This window comes from Chroicocephalus ridibundus, chromosome 3 (genome assembly GCF_963924245.1).
Source record: "Chroicocephalus ridibundus chromosome 3, bChrRid1.1, whole genome shotgun sequence".
Taxonomy (NCBI): domain Eukaryota; kingdom Metazoa; phylum Chordata; class Aves; order Charadriiformes; family Laridae; genus Chroicocephalus; species Chroicocephalus ridibundus.
Window position 1 is genome coordinate 44,300,069 of NC_086286.1, and position 17,356 is coordinate 44,317,424.

Here is a 17,356-nt window from a genome sequence, read left to right on the forward strand (position 1 = left end):
CTTTGTTCATGTCATTTAGTAGATCAAATAAAGCATGTTAAAATGTTTCTGTCAGTAATTAAGGAAAAATAAATTAAAAATGCAGTGTAAACTATAACAGCAGTTATTCTTGTGCTGGTTTTAATGAAAAGGGTGTCTCTAGTTTACAATTATGCCCCAAACGGATGACCAGAAATTGTAGAGGAAATAAGCTTCATCTAAATTAGGATCCAGACATGAACAGTGTAAATTCTCTGGGGATGCATAGATGAATTGGAACTTTCTTTCAAATCCTTTGTATCATAATAATGTAGATTGACTCCAACTTTAAAGTACTCCCTTTGAGGTATATTTTCTTGTCAACCCATGGTCAAATATGTTTTAAAAAGGAAAGTAAAAAATAGAGAAAGTTTTAGCTTAGCTTATTTGTGGTAGTGAAAGATCCAGATTATTGTAATTTACCCAGCAGTAATTGCAAATTTGGGAGTCATCCAAATAATAAATTGTGATAGTCTACCTTTCAGGATACTGTTTCTTCTTTTCTTACTGGTCATCTCCACTTACTGTAATAGCTGCTTTTCAGTGTCATCCCCCATGTTATTATACTGTTGATATAGAGACATAATAAAAGTAGTTCCCCTGTTCTGTGGGGTTTTGTGAGGGTTTGGAAGTCTTTATTCCAAAGAACTCGTACAGAAGCAATATTTTATCTGAGTGCATGGCTTATTTGCAGTTCCTCAGAAAAAGATGATCTTGGCTAACTTCTTGAGCACACTGTACTAAAACATCACAGTTACTGTGGGTGTGTGTAGAAAGCATTGTCTGAAACCAACTATCATTGTTCCCTATTTTTTGCCTAGTCTGTCTATGGCTTACAAAACGACATTCGAAGTCACAGCCCTACCCACACACCAGTACCAGAGACTAAGCCACCTACAGAAGATGAACTACACCAAGAGGTTTGAAAAATGACTACAAACACATTCTTTTATATGAAAACTTTAGAGAAGTAGTTATTAAACCAAAAATTATTGTAACTGGGAAGTTGTTCGGCAAACTTTTAGTAAACCCTTTCCTTGTTTCAGGATTTTTGGATTTGGGTATGTAACTTCTATTAAAACTGTCGAGACAAAACCTGACATTTTTTGCATCTTGGATTAACAGTTAAAAGCAGTTATCAGGAGGCCAGTTAGTGGGTTTTTTGCATAGCTAGGACCATTAACCCCTTTAGCATTAGACAGCTTGCTCTTCCTTTCGACACTGAATCGAGATTTGGGGGTATACCTGCCTCTCCGTGTATGCATATATGGGTGCACACGTCTATCTACTGCTCATGCTTCACTAATCTTTCCTGAGGCATTAGAATTGGGAGAGAGTAAATATCTGAAGAATTAGTAGTTCTCTTCAAAAATCTAAAAAAAGGCCGATTGGATTTCTGTTGATGAACCTTTAGGGAAAATGTTATATTGGGTCCTTTTTTTGTCTCTGTATGATCTTTTCTCTTTTATGGAAAATTCCATTTATTTTAGAACTACACTGGTGATATGTTGTTTTAACTGAGATATATTTCTCTTCTGTGCCCTAGGGTAAATTAAGGTTAAATTATAGCCCCTAATAAAAAAGTTATGGAAATAGAGTCAAGCAATGTATTACTCATAACACTCTTTGCCTTCCCTTCTTGCAGATTAAGCACTGGCAAACGCAATTAGACAGACATAGATTAAAAATGTCAAAAGTTGCAGAGAGGTAAGTATATTGTCACATATTCTGGTTTTTCAATTAGACTGATAACTATTGGGAAAATGTCAGTATGAAATAGCTTCAAAGAAAGAGATACAAGGGAGCTCAGGTGTCATAGAAATAACTGATGACAGTTTACCCTAAGTGTGAGGTATGAAGTTCTTTATTGATAAAAGATGGTCCAGATATTCCACGATACATTTTTGATAAACCCAAGAGTCACTGAAAGAGCCTTCGACGAGCTGGTCACAAGTTTAACCTTGCATTGGCAGGGAGGCTAAATGGAAATAGGTCTGGGGTCACTGTTTTGATATTTCAAAAGGTCAATCGCTGGCAAAGCGAGGGAACTGATTGGCAGAGCTGACTGTGTGACGCCTGAACAAAGTGAGTCTGAGCTTACTTCAGGTCAGAGGATGTAACACTAGCAGGAATCTTTCTCCAAATAAGATCAAAATTTGTCAGGAAGGGGCTAGGAAGCAAATAAAAAAAAGCCCCTTGGAAAGACTAACTACAGCTTAGGTAGAGAAAAGGAGTGCTCTATCTTACACATCAAATACAGAGATACTGAAAATAGCAGAAAATTGAGCTGCATAAGACTTAGTAAAGGAAATTAAGCCAAATACAAATCATCCTCACATATACATTTGTGCATGCGTGTCTACTTACATATGTGTATATACGCATACACACAGAACCACATATAAATAGATATTTATAAAGAGAACAGGTTAAGAATTTGTGTTTGATGAACAGTAAAAATGGAATACAGACTAAATGTAATATAAATAGGAATGAAAAGAGAGAATATTTGTCCTCACTTAATTTTTCAATGATTGTGAGGCAAAAGGAAACATGGAAAGCTGAACAAGGGCATGGGAGATGTAAATTACCAGAATACAAGCAAAGTTTTTAGTGTGTTCAACTGAGTCAGACCAATTCATGAATGCTGAAGAATTTGGAAAAAAATTGGGGGTTTTTTTGGAAAGCAATAAGCTTGTGAGTAGTTCCATTCGATTAGGAAATAATAAAAATATTAACTGTATTTAAAAGAGGAAAAAGGGAGTCCCAGCAGCTGCAGAACCAATAAATATGACATGAATAGCATGCAGTGTTTTAGAACAGATTTTAAAGGAACTGATAATTAAAACCGTAGGGGTATAAAACATGTTCAGTTATGAAAGCAAATGTGCATGGAAGAGGTTGCTTGATTTAATTTATTCGTGCCTAAAGGAGCCCTAAAAGGAGGTATGTTGAAGTATTAGGGAAACTTGTAGTTTATTTTATTTCAGCTCTTAATAAGACCTGAGCCACTCCTCCTTCTTCAGGGGTCCACTTTTTACAGGCTTGAGCAAACCCATTTTAGCCTGAGCTTGTAGCTGACTTCTGAATGTGTGCAAACCCGGTTACCATGGTTCAGTTGATGCAAGATAATTTGTTAACTGGGGTAACCTGATCAGGTTTCCTCACCTCCTGACATGACAATGTTTGATGCTCTTGTTTTCCTAGTCTATTAGCTTATACAGAGCAGTATTTGGAATACGATCCTTTTCTTGTGCCCCCTGATCCCTCAAACCCTTGGATCTCAGATGACACCACTTTCTGGGAACTGGAGGCAAGGTATATAATTTTATTTCTTCTCTTAGGGTAAGGGGGTGTAACAGGCCTTTCTTGAAACATGAAGATTTTGGACAGAGGTATTGCAGGAAAATACTGAGGCAGAAGGGCAATGCAGCATCCTTTTGGTCTTTCCAGCTTTACAGTTTTGTAATATGGGAAGAGCTAAGGGTTAATAAGGCTGTGTTAAAAGTTACAGTAACTGGTTTCCAGTGGTCCAGTGTGGGGAAAAAAGACACCTTTTAAAATCTGATAACATATCCTAGTTGGAAGTCCTTATTCTTCTGTGTAAATGCATGCGTATTACCTTCATCCTGTGTAAGTACTACCAGCCTGGTTGCTCATCTCTGAACATTGCACAGATATGAGCAATCTGGAAGGTGAGAAATCTGTGGTTGAACTTTAGGAATTAGTCTAAATTATGAACACAGAGTATTAGAATACTGAAGTATTGCTGATTGTGTGTTCTGGGTTTTGGGTTTTTTTTATTTATTTCTGTAGCAAAGAGCCAGGACAGCAGAGGGTGAAGCGATGGGGGTTTGGCATGGATGAAGCTTTGAAAGACCCTGTGGGAAGAGAGCAGTTTCTCAAATTCCTGGAGTCGGAATTCAGTTCAGAAAATTTAAGGTAAATGAGAGAGACTTTATTTTGTTATAGTTTGTAAGATACATTGGGTTTTCTTTCGTCTGATACCTTTTCATTTTTTGATCCCTTCAAAAATTTTCCTGTGTCTTACATTTTATAGTCCATTCATGCAGATTGCTGCCTGCTCCCATATTCAGCCTGAGGGAAAGACTGATATAATTAGCAGAGACACACATGAAGCATACTTTCCCATTCATGTCCAACTTTTGGTCAAACTACCCATGTAAGAGCTTTTCTCTCAGCTTATTTTATTAAACAGGTTTAAAACATTGACCCATTCAAAGCCTGTTCAGTATCTCTTATTAAGTTAAATAATATGAAATGGTAAAATTTTTTAAAAAAGGATAATTTTTTAAAAAAATAAATAAAGGATTTAAAAGTAAAATTCGCAGATTTTCACTGTTGGTCAGGTTTCTGGAGATCATTGGTCTTTTGAAAATCTGCACCAAGCTTCTAGTACTTGTGGATCTCATACAACAGAAGTAGTGTGACAGCCAGCTCTCAAATTCCTTACTAATTGCAAAATGGAAAGGTGCTGCTAGTGTATGGAGCTTTTTTTTTTTTAAATATATATATACAGAATTGCTTTTAAGTGAGGGAGAACAATTATTTCATTTTAAAAAGTGATAGTTCATCCATTGGGTAATAGCATGTTTTGTTGTCACTGTCCTAAGGAATATTTTGGTAAGAATTATTTCCGAGGGATTAATAACAGCCTTTCTATAGATAAATCAAACTGTACATAGTACAAAAGCATGTACAACATATTTTTCTCTTTATTACGCCTTCTTACCAGATGTCATCTGTATCACTTCCCATTCACCAATAGCATAAGGAGTATAAAATCCTACTTGGTCACATTCTAGAACTCAGAAAAATCCTAAACTACTTTTTTTCTGTGCTCACTTTGAAGTGGTGCAGCATAGCAATTCATACTAGAGTTACATTTATGTAGCATCTTAAAAGGGGCATTTAGCAATTTGTGGTGTTGATTCATAAATGGTGAGTAATTGCACAAACCTCCTTGTTGTGAATAATTGAAGATGGACTTTTCTAAGTTGCTGACTTCGTTCACGTTGAAACATTGAATTTTACATCACAAATGTATACTGGATACTCTAGACCTTATGATACTTTCCAACTGATTTGTTTGCCATTACCCCGTGGAAATATGGCCTGACCTGTATGTGTACGTTGGTAACTTCATTAGTGACAAATACAGATTTTTTTTTTTATTATTTAAAAAAATCCAAGTAGTAAAATGAAATTTTAAAAATCAGAATAATAACAAGAAAAGGAAAGGTAATTTTTTTATTTAAAGAGCATCCTGGTAATTCCTTATGCAGAGCAGCTGTTCAAACATGAACCTATCCAGCCCAGTGTGTGCTGCAGTTTCTGTGCTTTTCTGTGATTAATTTGTCTCTCTGCCAACTAGACTGTTACCCACATAATCCCCAGTTTTTTCTTCTAATCCTATTTACCACGCTAACTACAGGCAAACTGCAAGTGACTGATCCAGAAAAATTCCCTGGAGAAATTCGTTCAGAGCTGATTCCTTGACATGCCGTCTACTCTTCTGTCTCTCTCTCTAGATTCTTATATTACCATTATAAAATATAATATCTGAGCAATGGTGAATATGAGTTTAAAGGCTGTCTCTGGGAAGGATCAGGCAGGGGATCAAACTTGCACTGACAAAACAGCCGAGATCCTGGATTCAAGCTACCAAGTGCAGTACACAGGGTACGGCAGGGGACTGCAGCCACTAGAGAGAGATCAGTATTCGTTGATTAGAAGTCTTATACCTTGCTTTGGTGAAAGAAATGCCAAAAAAGTGAAACGATAATCTACCAGAAACACTGTTTCTGTTCAAGTGGGATTATTTTATGTATTTAAAAGTCCCACTGTTAGTGTTTCATTAACTTGGACTGAGAGTGTCTAAGCTGGCTCAGAATCTCATTGTTAGTGGATTTAGTTCCTGTCTTAAGAAACAGAACAGGGATGAACAAACAAGCCGTGAGTTAAAACTAGAGAACTGTGCAACGATTAGGAATGCAACCCAGTTTCACCTTATTACTCTGCATCTCTGTGCTTTTTTTTCTTTGCCTATAAATTGGGATTAATAGTATGTCACTCTTTAAAGGGGTGTTGTAAAGCATAGCAGTGGAATAAAACTGTCTAAGGAGTTCTGTCAGTGCAGTAGCTTCGTGACAGTGTGATTGATGTTTGCTTACACCCAGGTTGGATTCTGCATTCACCTAATGCAGGCTATGACTTCTAATTTCTTGTTGCTGTGCAGATTTTTTGGAGGGATTGCTTAGCATGCTGCTCACTACACAGGAAAAGTAGCTAAAGTAACATATGATTTGGATAACAGATTTATAAAATTCCCACTGCTATTACAAAAATGGTGACCATTGTTTAAAATTCACAAGACTCTTAAGTTTGAGCATGATCCAATAGTACTGAGCTGGGTCACAAGGCTCTCCAAGCACTGAGAAAGGGCTTTCAAAGAGAGTGAGACAGTGAAATGAATCTTACTGCAATGTGGCACCTGGAGACCTAGTTTCTTTCATCTCTGTGGAAAATCCCCATTCCTCTCCATGTCTTTCCTTTGTCTGTAGTGCTGCAGAATTCTTTGGAAAGTTAATATTTATATGCTGACTGTACATTTTCTCCCAAGTGGTTGTTTCGTAGGAATTGCAGCCTGTAAAGATCCAAATGGCTTCAGGCCTGCCAATCTGAAAGCCTGTCCAAGTCATTATGCAGTATTGCAGTAGGTGTGATCTCCAAGGCAGTGCTAAGACTGCAAAAGCGTCCTAGGTTAGTGAAGGGAAAGCGGTGACAGAACATCTTCCATGACACACAGAAGCCACTGAACCCCTTGCCCCTTCCATTGATCCTCATTTATTAGCTTCCATAATGTATGAGTAAATAGGGAAAAGAGGCTTTGAGTTCTGGTTGTCTGGAAAAAAAGAGAGGGACTGAGGAGTTAGCCAGATGTAGATGCTTTCTCTCAATAAATTTTCTCTGACCATCCCTCTGCAAGCTGAGATTTTGTGAGGCGATTATTTTGGACTCATCCATTTAAGTTGTAGAAATGTTCTTTACTGGAGATAGAGGCTTCAATTATGTACTGTAGAAAAAAAAACAACACAAAAATACCCACAACATATACAGTACTAAAAATTCACAGCATTGCCTAGAAACTGTTTCAGTCATAGTGCTTAATTTTATGTTTAACTTTTTTCTTTTAATAACACCATAACACTGCTTTTAGCAGAGAAGAGGGAGAATGGTGCAAGAGGTTTTCTTTTTAATGCAGTTTCACTTTCACTTTTTTGCTGTTTATTACTGATCACCACTCTTGATTACTTTAGCTGCAAGACATTTCTATCTTCACTGAGGGTGGAGTAGAGAGTTCTGCATGTTACAGAGGACGAAGGTTGATTAACTATCCTTGGTGTCTGTCCTGCAAGTCTGAACAGAAGTGTTGGTAATGACACTTTCCCACACAGTATGGGCACGGGTAATGTTTGTCCTTCACACTGCTGATTATGAGACTCTGTTTTGGGTGCTAATAACTTGAGCAAATTTTAATCCTCAAGACTGAAGTTGCCTGGGCTTATTTCTCACTCAAACTCCAGCACTGTTGCCTTGTCTGCAGATTAGATGAGAGGGAACTAGTTGCAAGACTGAATGGTTTTCTCTGTCATTTTCTTGAAGACCTTCAGCACTGCTATGTCTTCAAGGTTGAAGTTGTACTTGGCAAGAAGGTGGACTTTAACAATCAAAGAGTAGTCTTTCCTGCCCCTAGAAACATGGTAGATGATTTTCTCCATGGAGTTCGTTAAGGTTTTTGTTTGCTTTTGCTGAAAATATGGAAAGGTCCATCCTCCAACCTGTTGTGTCACGTGCACTGGGTGGAAAGCCCACATAATTCCCACTTCACTGGCTCCAGACTCTGCCTAAACCTCACACATTTTGTGGAGAATCGCTGCAGCTTTTCTCTCACTCTGTGTTCCTATGTACTAAATTTAACTGATTAGCTTGATCTGGGATCTGCTGATGGCTGCATCTGACATTTAGGCCAGTTCATGGGACAGAAGCTGTTTTGCAGCTGTGCTATTTATCTGGCAAGGCCACCCTCGCTTTGAAAGTAATCCAGCTGGAGGACATAATCCCCAGATGTCTTGCAACATGTGTTTTACCATGTCATGTGGCTGGATGTATGACTATCATATGCTATATGCTCTCACTCAGCTATACGTCTGGCGTGTGACCCAGCGTGTAGCAGCCCAAATGCTGGGACAAAAGGCAGCAAGTGAGGTTTACATCCAGCTATTCAGGTCTCTGTTCAAACGGTACTAAGCATCTTCTAGAGAAGGTCTCCATGGCAAAAGCAAACCGCCACCAACAGGAGACAGAGAATTTCATCAAAGGGCAGAGAGACAGAGCTCTAGTTCCTTCTATGAAGTAGTGCTAAATCTGTGTATATCATTCTCCAGAAAATGCAGTTGGGTTTCCCCCCTCCCCTCTCCTGCCCTTGCACATATTTACTGTTGCACACTGCGTGCTCTTTGCTACAGGAGTCTTCCCTTGCTCTGGTCGCAGCTCATAAGGCAGAGAGCTGTAAAAGGGGACAGGGAGCTCTTTTGATTTGAAGCCCTGTGCTGAAGTCTTGCAGACCCCATTTCATCTGTGCTATTGGTTGCCATGGGATATTCAGAAAAGTTATTTTTGCAAACGCAAGAGGTGGCAGCCTTATTTTTGGCATTGCCTAGCTTTGCATATTTGACTTCAGCTCTCAGTGGGAGGAGGGCAGGCATTTTTTCATGAAAGATCAGTAAGTAGATTAAAATGTTAAAATGTGTGTTGGCTGTAAAGTAAGCACCCTAGACATAATACACCGCAGAAATCACTATTTTCTTCCCACTTTTACAGAGGTTTTTATATTTAGAACTTCACGTTTTCAGTAGGGTTTTTGAATGATAACGTTAGAAGATTAAAATAAAATTAATCTACCAAAGAGCTGGTGTTCAGCCTGTAAGAATGTGTCTATACAACCTGCCTATTCCATGCTGGAAGCTGAATGTTTCCTCAAAGAAGTTCAATTTATCTCCCATCTATTTCTCCATAATTGAGTATAACCTACTATATGGAAACAGTTTACTTGCAAAAGAAAATAGCATCCTAAGGCATGTTTGTGGTGACTTCCAGAAGTATTGGCAGTGATATAATGGAACAAACAAGAATGTGACAGCTTTGAGCTAGATCCTCGGGATGTCTGCAGGGTGACAGAAAATGTGTGTTTACAAAGAACATCCTTCCCTTTCATTTTTCTATTCCTTACCTGACTTCGATACACATGAGTAATCTGTCAGTCCCAGAAGATGCATTTGAAGGGGTTAGCACTGCAGGATATACACTTTTAAATGCAAATATCGAAAGCAGCTTAAGGAAACCAAAGTAGGTTGCCCAAATGTGACAGAGTGAACTGAATTAGAGTTTGTGAGCTGTGCAGTTTTTAAACTTGAGTTACGAGGCCTCTATTCTTACAGCACTGCCATCAGATTTTCGGGTACGTCCTCAGGCTCTGTGTTCAGTTCACATTGTACTTCATAGAGATAAGTGATGCTACCCAGAATTTTTGAAACTGAGATTCTTCTGTTGGCACAGAGTCCCTTTGTGACCTTGGGGAAACCACTGGACATTATTACATTATTAATATATTTGCAAACCAGGGGCAATATTACTTTTCTGTCTCTTGGAGAATCTTAAGGGATCAATATACAGAAAGATTATGCTTAGGTACTACGGAAAGTGAAGGGTGTAGAAATACCTAAAATAGTCATCTCAGTAGAGTGAATCTGACCGTAATGGCTTGTGAGTGATGAGCATGGGCTTCTTCCATCTGTGCTACAAAGGAGTGCATATTTAACAAAGTCAAACTTTAGTTGAGCGCTCGCTCTGGGGAGAACTAAGGGGTCTGCACCGTGTCTAAGCATAGGATCCTAGTTGAATTTAGAATTATTTTGTGCAGGAAGAGAGTCTGAACACCCATGAAAGAAATAATGATAAAACGATCATAATAGCAAATGAAAAGTGATTATCAAAGCTTATAGCTAGCTAGCTGTGATCACAAAGTGCTCAAGACCTTTTTAGTGATCCCGCTCCAGACTGAGTGAGAGGGATACAATGAACGGGCCTGCACTGTATGTGGCTGCTTGATGTTGGTTTGCTCAGCAGCAGAAAAGAAGAGCGAATGGGTACTTCCATGCAGCGTTTTAGTAAAAATATGCGTAGAAATGCAATGCTGAAGAAAGAAATTAAATTATGGTGAGCAGAACAAGTGCTTTTCAAGTTTATGCATGATTTGTGGAAACGGTAACAAAATTACAGTTACACAGTTTATAGTTTAGCAGGACCAGAGAGATTTATGTAGATAGCAAGAACATAAGCTCTTATTAGCTTTTGAAGGAATGTCAAAAAGCAATAGGTTTATAAGGGATATCAGCCCTTGCGGTTCAGGTGAAATGAAATCTCAGTTTCATTCCAATTAAATGGAAACCTTCCCATAAGGAAGTTACCCATACATAAGTAATGAAGGATTTCTCACCCGTCTCATGAAAAGACTTGTAATAATTGCTTCTTAAGGTGGACTGATTGCCTGAGACAGTATACCAGACTGCTGTTCCCAACATAAAATCACAGATTTTTCTTATTTTAGCATGGTTTAGATGAAAACTTCAGTCACTTCATTTTTTTTAAGAGCAGAGTGTGAGCACTTGATTAATGATTATACTGAATTGGAAGTCAAGAGGCTATATTGTGCCATAGGTTCTGGTTAGCAGTAGAAGACCTGAAGAAGAGGCCTATCCGTGAAGTTCCTGCTCGCGTCCAAGAAATCTGGCAAGAATTTCTTGCTCCAGGTGCACCCAGCGCTATCAATCTAGATTCAAAAAGTTATGACAAAACCACGCAGAATGTAAAGGACCCTGGAAGATACACGTTTGAAGATGCTCAGGTCAGTTTGCAATCCTATTTAGGGACATTTGAAATAGAATATTGGCTAGTGAAATCTGTATTAAAAAAAAAGATATATTTGGTAATTAAATGGTAATATTCTGGTTCCCAAAATACCATTTTGACAATGCAAATGGATAACTTTCTTGCATGAAACCTATGAATTACTAAAGATCTTCAGGAAACTTCTGTGCCTGAAGACTTGAAGTCTTCAAGTAGACTTCAAATAGAGCAAAGCCTATAATGCAGTGAAAGTGATATTTTCACATTCCTGTTTTCTTAATTTTCTTATTCAGTTACATTAAGAGAAAAGCTTCCCCTTCACACATATTGATTTCTAGTTCTCAAGATCTGCCTCTGAAAAACTTCCCTTGATATAGGCTCAATGTTTGTTCTCGCAATGCATGTCCAAAAGTGTTATTATTTATAGGAGTTATAGGTTCCCATTATGGAGAGAATATGACCCATGTGAGAAATAACATTTTGTAACAGCTTGTGCAGAAGTGTTATATTTCACGGATGTTGTATATTCTATGCCTCATTAAACTACTATCCACAGAACATTGGGCAAAGATCCTAAAGATCTGCTCTTCAATAATCAGTATTACAGCAGTACGGAACAGTCTGTAAATGTCTTATTTGGCTTTTGGGCGTCTGGTTTAGTCACAAGTTGAATACCATCATCAAAAGATACTTTTGACAAGAGCTAGATTTGTGAAAATATTTGTATTTTTGAGACTGGAAGTAAGAGTTAAAAAACCAAAATGGTGAAATAGAAATCTTGGTTTTCCTCAGAAGAAAACCCAAGTACTTCTGTATTAAATATGACACTTCATGTGACTTATAACTTAATATTTCATCTTTGCAGATTTATGAGAAAAGCAATAGAAAAGAATTGGATTCACAGTAAAAGTAGTAGAACCGGTACCATCCTCGCTTTTTCAGCAGCAGCCCAGTGATGAAAATTTAATTATTAATGCAAAGTGAAATGGTGTCAAAAGGAGACATTGAGATCATATCCCTGCAGAGTTTTCTACAGCTTGATTATTAGGTCATCATCCTGGGAGTCAGGAGATGCTGCTGCAAGTCCCACAAAGGAGAGAAGGGAATTAAATCAGGGCTTTCTAGTTTTGAGGAAAATGCCTCTGCCCTAAATAGAATGGAGAATAATTCTACCACCTTTTCATTTTGTTATTATGAGAATAAGCAACCTATGATGCAACAATAAAGTTTTCATTAGACACTATATCATGGCCACTGTTTTGAAGTACTCTGCATCAAGCCAAACACACAGTTTTTGCTTGCATCTGCTGCCCCCCTGGAGATTTAGGAATGCAGCGTATAGCAGACATGTTACACATATAAACAATATAGCAAGATTAAAGTTTAAAAAAATAATCTTTGCAGTTGAGTCAGTAAAGGACAATTAAATTCCTTGCCAGTATCCAATTTAAAGAAAAAAAGGTGGTGTAAAATTTCAACAATATTTTACTTCCAGATCTCTCTCATCTTATTTTTTTTCCTTCATTAATGAAAGACGTGGAGTATTCAGTCTTTATGCAAGCAAGACTTTTCCTCCTGTCAGACCTCTGCTTGTTTGATCCAGTTCAGCATACAGCTTGAACCTGGAAGCCTCTGTTTCTCTGGGAAAAGGGGGCAAACTGTACCTGCCATGCTCCGACTTGAAGTTTTAGGACCTTTCCAGAGTGCTGCACCTCAAGTGGCAGGGTTTTGTCAGGAGTAGGGCTCTGCCTCTGCAACAGGCTCTTTCTGGCCCGCCAGTTGGGAAAGAGACCACTTGTAAGTCATTCTGGCAGTTGGCAGCTGATTGAACTGTGGTTAAAAATGTTTTGACAAGCATTTCTGGACTTGAAAGATGGCACCACGGAACTCAATGTCAAATGAGCGTGACACATAAGTAAAAATAGATTGATTGTGCTAAATAACATCCAGCCTCAATTCCGGACTAATGTGTACATTAACAATACTAATACAGCCTAATTTATTCTTGCTTTTACAGGTTGTTTTTTGCACAGAAATAACATTGTAATGCCCATCAGCATTGACATGCACAGTCCTTTCTGCTCTCTGTTGGCTGTACTGGCTGCTTTCGTAGAACCTGAGCGGAATAAAAACTCCCTAAATGAACCAGCCTAAGTTCTGAATATGCACCAGAATATCTCTGCTTAGTGCAAGAAATACAATGAAAGGCACTTAGAACCATTTCTGGAGTTTCTAATACAACAAGAATTAAAAATTGGCTTTAATTTTACCTTGCCATAATCTTCAAGCAAGGTGGTTTGTTGGTTTTTTTCCTATTCACTGATTATATGCAATACCAAGCTGAGAAACAGGATTTACTTTACAGTTTATTTGCTGTTTCACAATTGCTGTGCTACAAGTTTCCTATACTAAAAGGTAGGGTTTGAGTAAAAAAACAGAACAAAAATAGGTAACACAATTAAGTGGATTTTTTAAAAAAATTTTTCTCGAGAGTATTTCCTATTCTGATTGCTTTTTCTACAAATCTCTTTCCTAACATTGTAACTAGAACTACAATTATAAAGTGTCCCACATCAAAGATTCTTAGTTTTTCATATTTTACAGAAATGAGAATGCTCCGAAAAGAAAAGCTCTATAAACTGCTTATGTCATTTAGTTTCTGGATAAGGGTTCCCAAGTTTTCATATGTCTCAGAAGAATAAATATCTTGGAAATTAGATTAGCCTGGAACTGTTTTTCAATTTGCGTACATATTTTCCTTTTTATATTGTCAGATAGGCAGCAGACTAAACATTTGTCAAAGGATCTTTTCAGGGATAGCCAGGGGATAGTCTCCTTAACTTAAGCACTTATTTGTGATGCTGAAACAGAATGCTAGTACCTTTTCCCAGCCTGTGAAGTCAGAAAAACATCTCCAAAAACTAATTCAGAAAATATGATGAGGAAGGATCCACAGCTCCTGATTTAGTCACTTAGCTAAATTGACTAATGTAAGGGAGGTTTGAAACTGGGCCTTAAGCTAGGGGTGAGGTGTAAATTCTTAGAAAAATAATTTCATAGTGGAAATAGGGACTATAAATTAAAGAAAGGTGTGTTATATTCTTTATACCTAACAAATAGGTGGGATTTCTGCTTTAAGAATAGAGAGAATTCAGCCTTGGCTTCAGAACTGCAACTTGCTATCCCATAAGACTTCTTATTCAAAATACTGCTAGCTGGTACATATTCCACAAATAAACATATATGACTGCCTCCCATTTTCCGTATGTCTTCCTTTGTTGGAGTAACAGCTCCTTCTTTCCCTTTCAGGAGCACATTTACAAACTGATGAAAAGTGATTCTTATCCTCGTTTTATACGATCCAGTGCCTACCAGGAGCTGCTACAGGCCAAGAAAAAGGTATTGGTCCATCTTGCCTTTGTCTTGCCACTGTGCAAAGCGGTGGTTATGTTTGCAACAATACTCAGTCTTCTCTCCCCTGTGCCAGTGCAACTGGATATCTGGTAGGTGACCAGCTTGGCGTGTTTGGAGGGTCACATAACACACAGGAGTTCAATATACATATATGTGTATATATCCTGCATGCGGGCATGTTTCAATGAGTTAATCTAGCAAAACTTATTTTTATTTTTACATCCCATATTGTACTGTTTTCTCTGTTACGAAGCACCTTAAATTGCAAAGTGCTTTACAAATACATTAAAAAAATAAAATAAAATCCCAGAATAGTCTTTCATGTTTGCAAGTTTGCTTATGTAATAATTGTTGTTCTCTTTATTCCACCTATAAAAGCTACAGAATGTGTTTAGAAACAATCTTATTCATATGAATAACTTCTAATTTCAACTATAAATATTGGGGCTTCCTAATTTTGTTTCTTTCCCTATTATTACATGAATAGTTTTGAGTAGGCTAGGAATCTGACTTGAAAGACTGATCATGTCACACTTCGGCAAACAGAGGCTCATGTCTTGGTATGTAATGTTTGCTTAGAAAAGTCCAGATTATGGAATGAGTTCTGAATAGACACAGCCCAGAGTATGTGGAACAGCTTGTGCAATGCAGATTTCTATAATGATAAATAATTTTATTAGTGGGCTCTAAATAGTAGTCGCCTAGAATCAGCTGGGAGCCCTGTACCTTGCAAAATCAGGGCCCTGATTGTTACCGGAACAAGGTAGTTATTAACACCATAGCATTCTATTGTTTATAATGACAACCTAAAGTTATATGAAAGTACTGTGTGATTTTGTTTTCTGTTCAAACATTGATTTCTGAAGATCCAATATAGAGAGAGATGTTGAAAATACCAGAAAGCTACAACTGTCCATGTGAAGTCCTTAAGTTTGTGACTGTCAGTTCATTAACACAAGATGTGCACTTCATTATTTCTTTTTATTTTCAGTTTTTCTTTTAAATCACACCAGTTCAATCCCCATGAAAAATTATTTTTGTCGAATACTATATCTGCTTTGCCCATCCCCTGTTTTTCAGAGTCCCATTACAGCTTCATACCTGTGTTTGCTTCCTGATTTTTACAGACTTTGTTTTGCAGTCCATTGTTTCATCAATCCTTCTTTTCTACTCCATTTTTTCTTGCTTTTCTTTTTCCCCTCCTTTTTCTTTTTGTTTCTTTTTTTTTATTTTAAATTTAAGTTGGAAAACACTCTGGATCGTCGAACATCTTTTGAGAAATTCACACGCAATGTGGTAAGTTTGTTGCCTCGGAAGACTAGTAAACCTGATGGGACATCCTTCTCCCTTCCCCCTCACTGATCCCTGCTTTCCCTTTTTGCTTCTCTAACCTGACAGTTAAAAGTGTATTCATCACAGTGAATTTTCCTAGGAATGACAGCTTTATAATGTGTTTTCATTACAACCCCTCCTCCCTAGTCCCTTTCCCACTGACCTCAATAGTCACACATGGAGGAATGGACCTTTGGGAGCCATGCTTTTTGCATTAGGAAGCATGAAATTATTCACACTTTTTTTCCAATTGTAGTAAAGAATCTCTGAAAACCTGGTTGATGTTGTTCTTTTTTCTGGTGCCTCCCAAAATACTTAGTCTAACACAGTTTGAATACATTGGATTTCCTTCCTGTCTCCTTTGCATTTTACTAAAAAAGAGTTTGTCCCATTTTTTTTTTCAATTGGGCACAGGGAAAATTAAGCAATAATAATTTCCCTATCTTCCTTAATGTCTAGCACAGCTTCTTCAGGACCAAAGAATTCATGCTGGTGATGCACAAGGGTTTCATTGGGATTTCATTTTGATAATGGACTACAAGAACTGATTTTTTTTTTTAATATATGATTTTCGAAAGCTGTTTCATGAAGGTAAAAAAATGAAGACTGGTAAATTTGCTGTGGGCAATCTCTTGCCACCTGCCAAAAGATCCACTGATTTCCTGATAATGTGGGATTCTTTTTACTTATCCAGTTTGGATTTTTTTTTTGACATTGTGAAAGCTCAAACTAAAGCATTCACCGCATTTATTTTTGTAGGGCAGAAACATCCCTATTTTCCCATGCCATAAAAACTGTACACCAACACTGAGGGCGAGCACTAACCTGTTATGAAAAGAGGTAGAAAGATCTTGGATTATACTCAAGTTTGTCTGCATTGTCTGTTGAATTGTGCAGGTGACGCTGCTGTGTGTGCGTGTGCGTCCGTGGCTTTTTCTGTGACCTGGTTAGTGGAGCTGTGTGCGTTGAAATGAAAAATATGAGAGCTTTCAGCAAAGATCATGGTTTTTGTTTTTTAGTTTTTAGGGAAGGAGAAGCAGTTCGCAGAAACTGCCTCCCCTATTATGAAGCTCAAGAGTATTTACTCAAGTATTTAAAATGTATACATATACTTCCTAGTAATCAAAAAAAAAAGAAAGAAACGCAGTGAAAGAACAAAGTTTTGTGAGGCTGTGGGAATATCTCCCATGATAAAACAAAACTGTAATTCTTTAACTACTTTCTTATAGGTAAAGGCTTCCTGTAATATGCTTTGAATCCACTGTAATCAGGAAGAAATTTGGATTCAATGGGACAAAGTCAGTAAAGGACACTAAAAAGTAAATAAACAGTCACAAAGGAAACTATCCCAATGTTTGAAACAAAAACCCCTATATTTTGCATGGTGGTGTTGCCATAGCATGTTGCAGTGTGATTTGTGTGCTGTCTAAACAGGTTGATCTATAAAACAACATTGTACGTGATAACATTATACATTATAATTACATGGAAGTGTTTAATATGAAGTTCCATATTAATAAACAAGCCTACGTTAATAAAAGTGAGTGTAGAAATGAAGTAGCACATATGGGACCTCTGAGAGCCAGTTTTTTTCCCAGTTACA

The 17,356-nt window shown here is 37.6% G+C and overlaps 1 protein-coding gene across 9 annotated transcripts in view; it reads left to right on the plus strand.

The window, feature by feature from the left end:
- RGS7 (regulator of G protein signaling 7) overlaps positions 1-17,356 on the plus strand; it is a 294,620-nt gene that overhangs the window by 251,996 nt on the left and 25,268 nt on the right. For 7 of the 9 annotated variants that reach the window (XM_063328943.1, XM_063328939.1, XM_063328940.1 and 4 more), the window contains 6 exons: positions 840-938; positions 1,664-1,725; positions 3,226-3,336; positions 3,835-3,960; positions 10,819-11,005; positions 14,317-14,406. In XM_063328943.1, the coding sequence (XP_063185013.1) occupies positions 840-938; positions 1,664-1,725; positions 3,226-3,336; positions 3,835-3,960; positions 10,819-11,005; positions 14,317-14,406 (675 nt within the window). Of the gene's footprint in view, positions 1-839; positions 939-1,663; positions 1,726-3,225; positions 3,337-3,834; positions 3,961-10,818; positions 11,006-14,316; positions 14,407-15,663; positions 15,718-16,512; positions 16,594-17,356 lie in introns of all 9 variants that reach the window. The other 2 variants (XM_063328941.1, XM_063328945.1) reach the window with 2 other exon arrangements.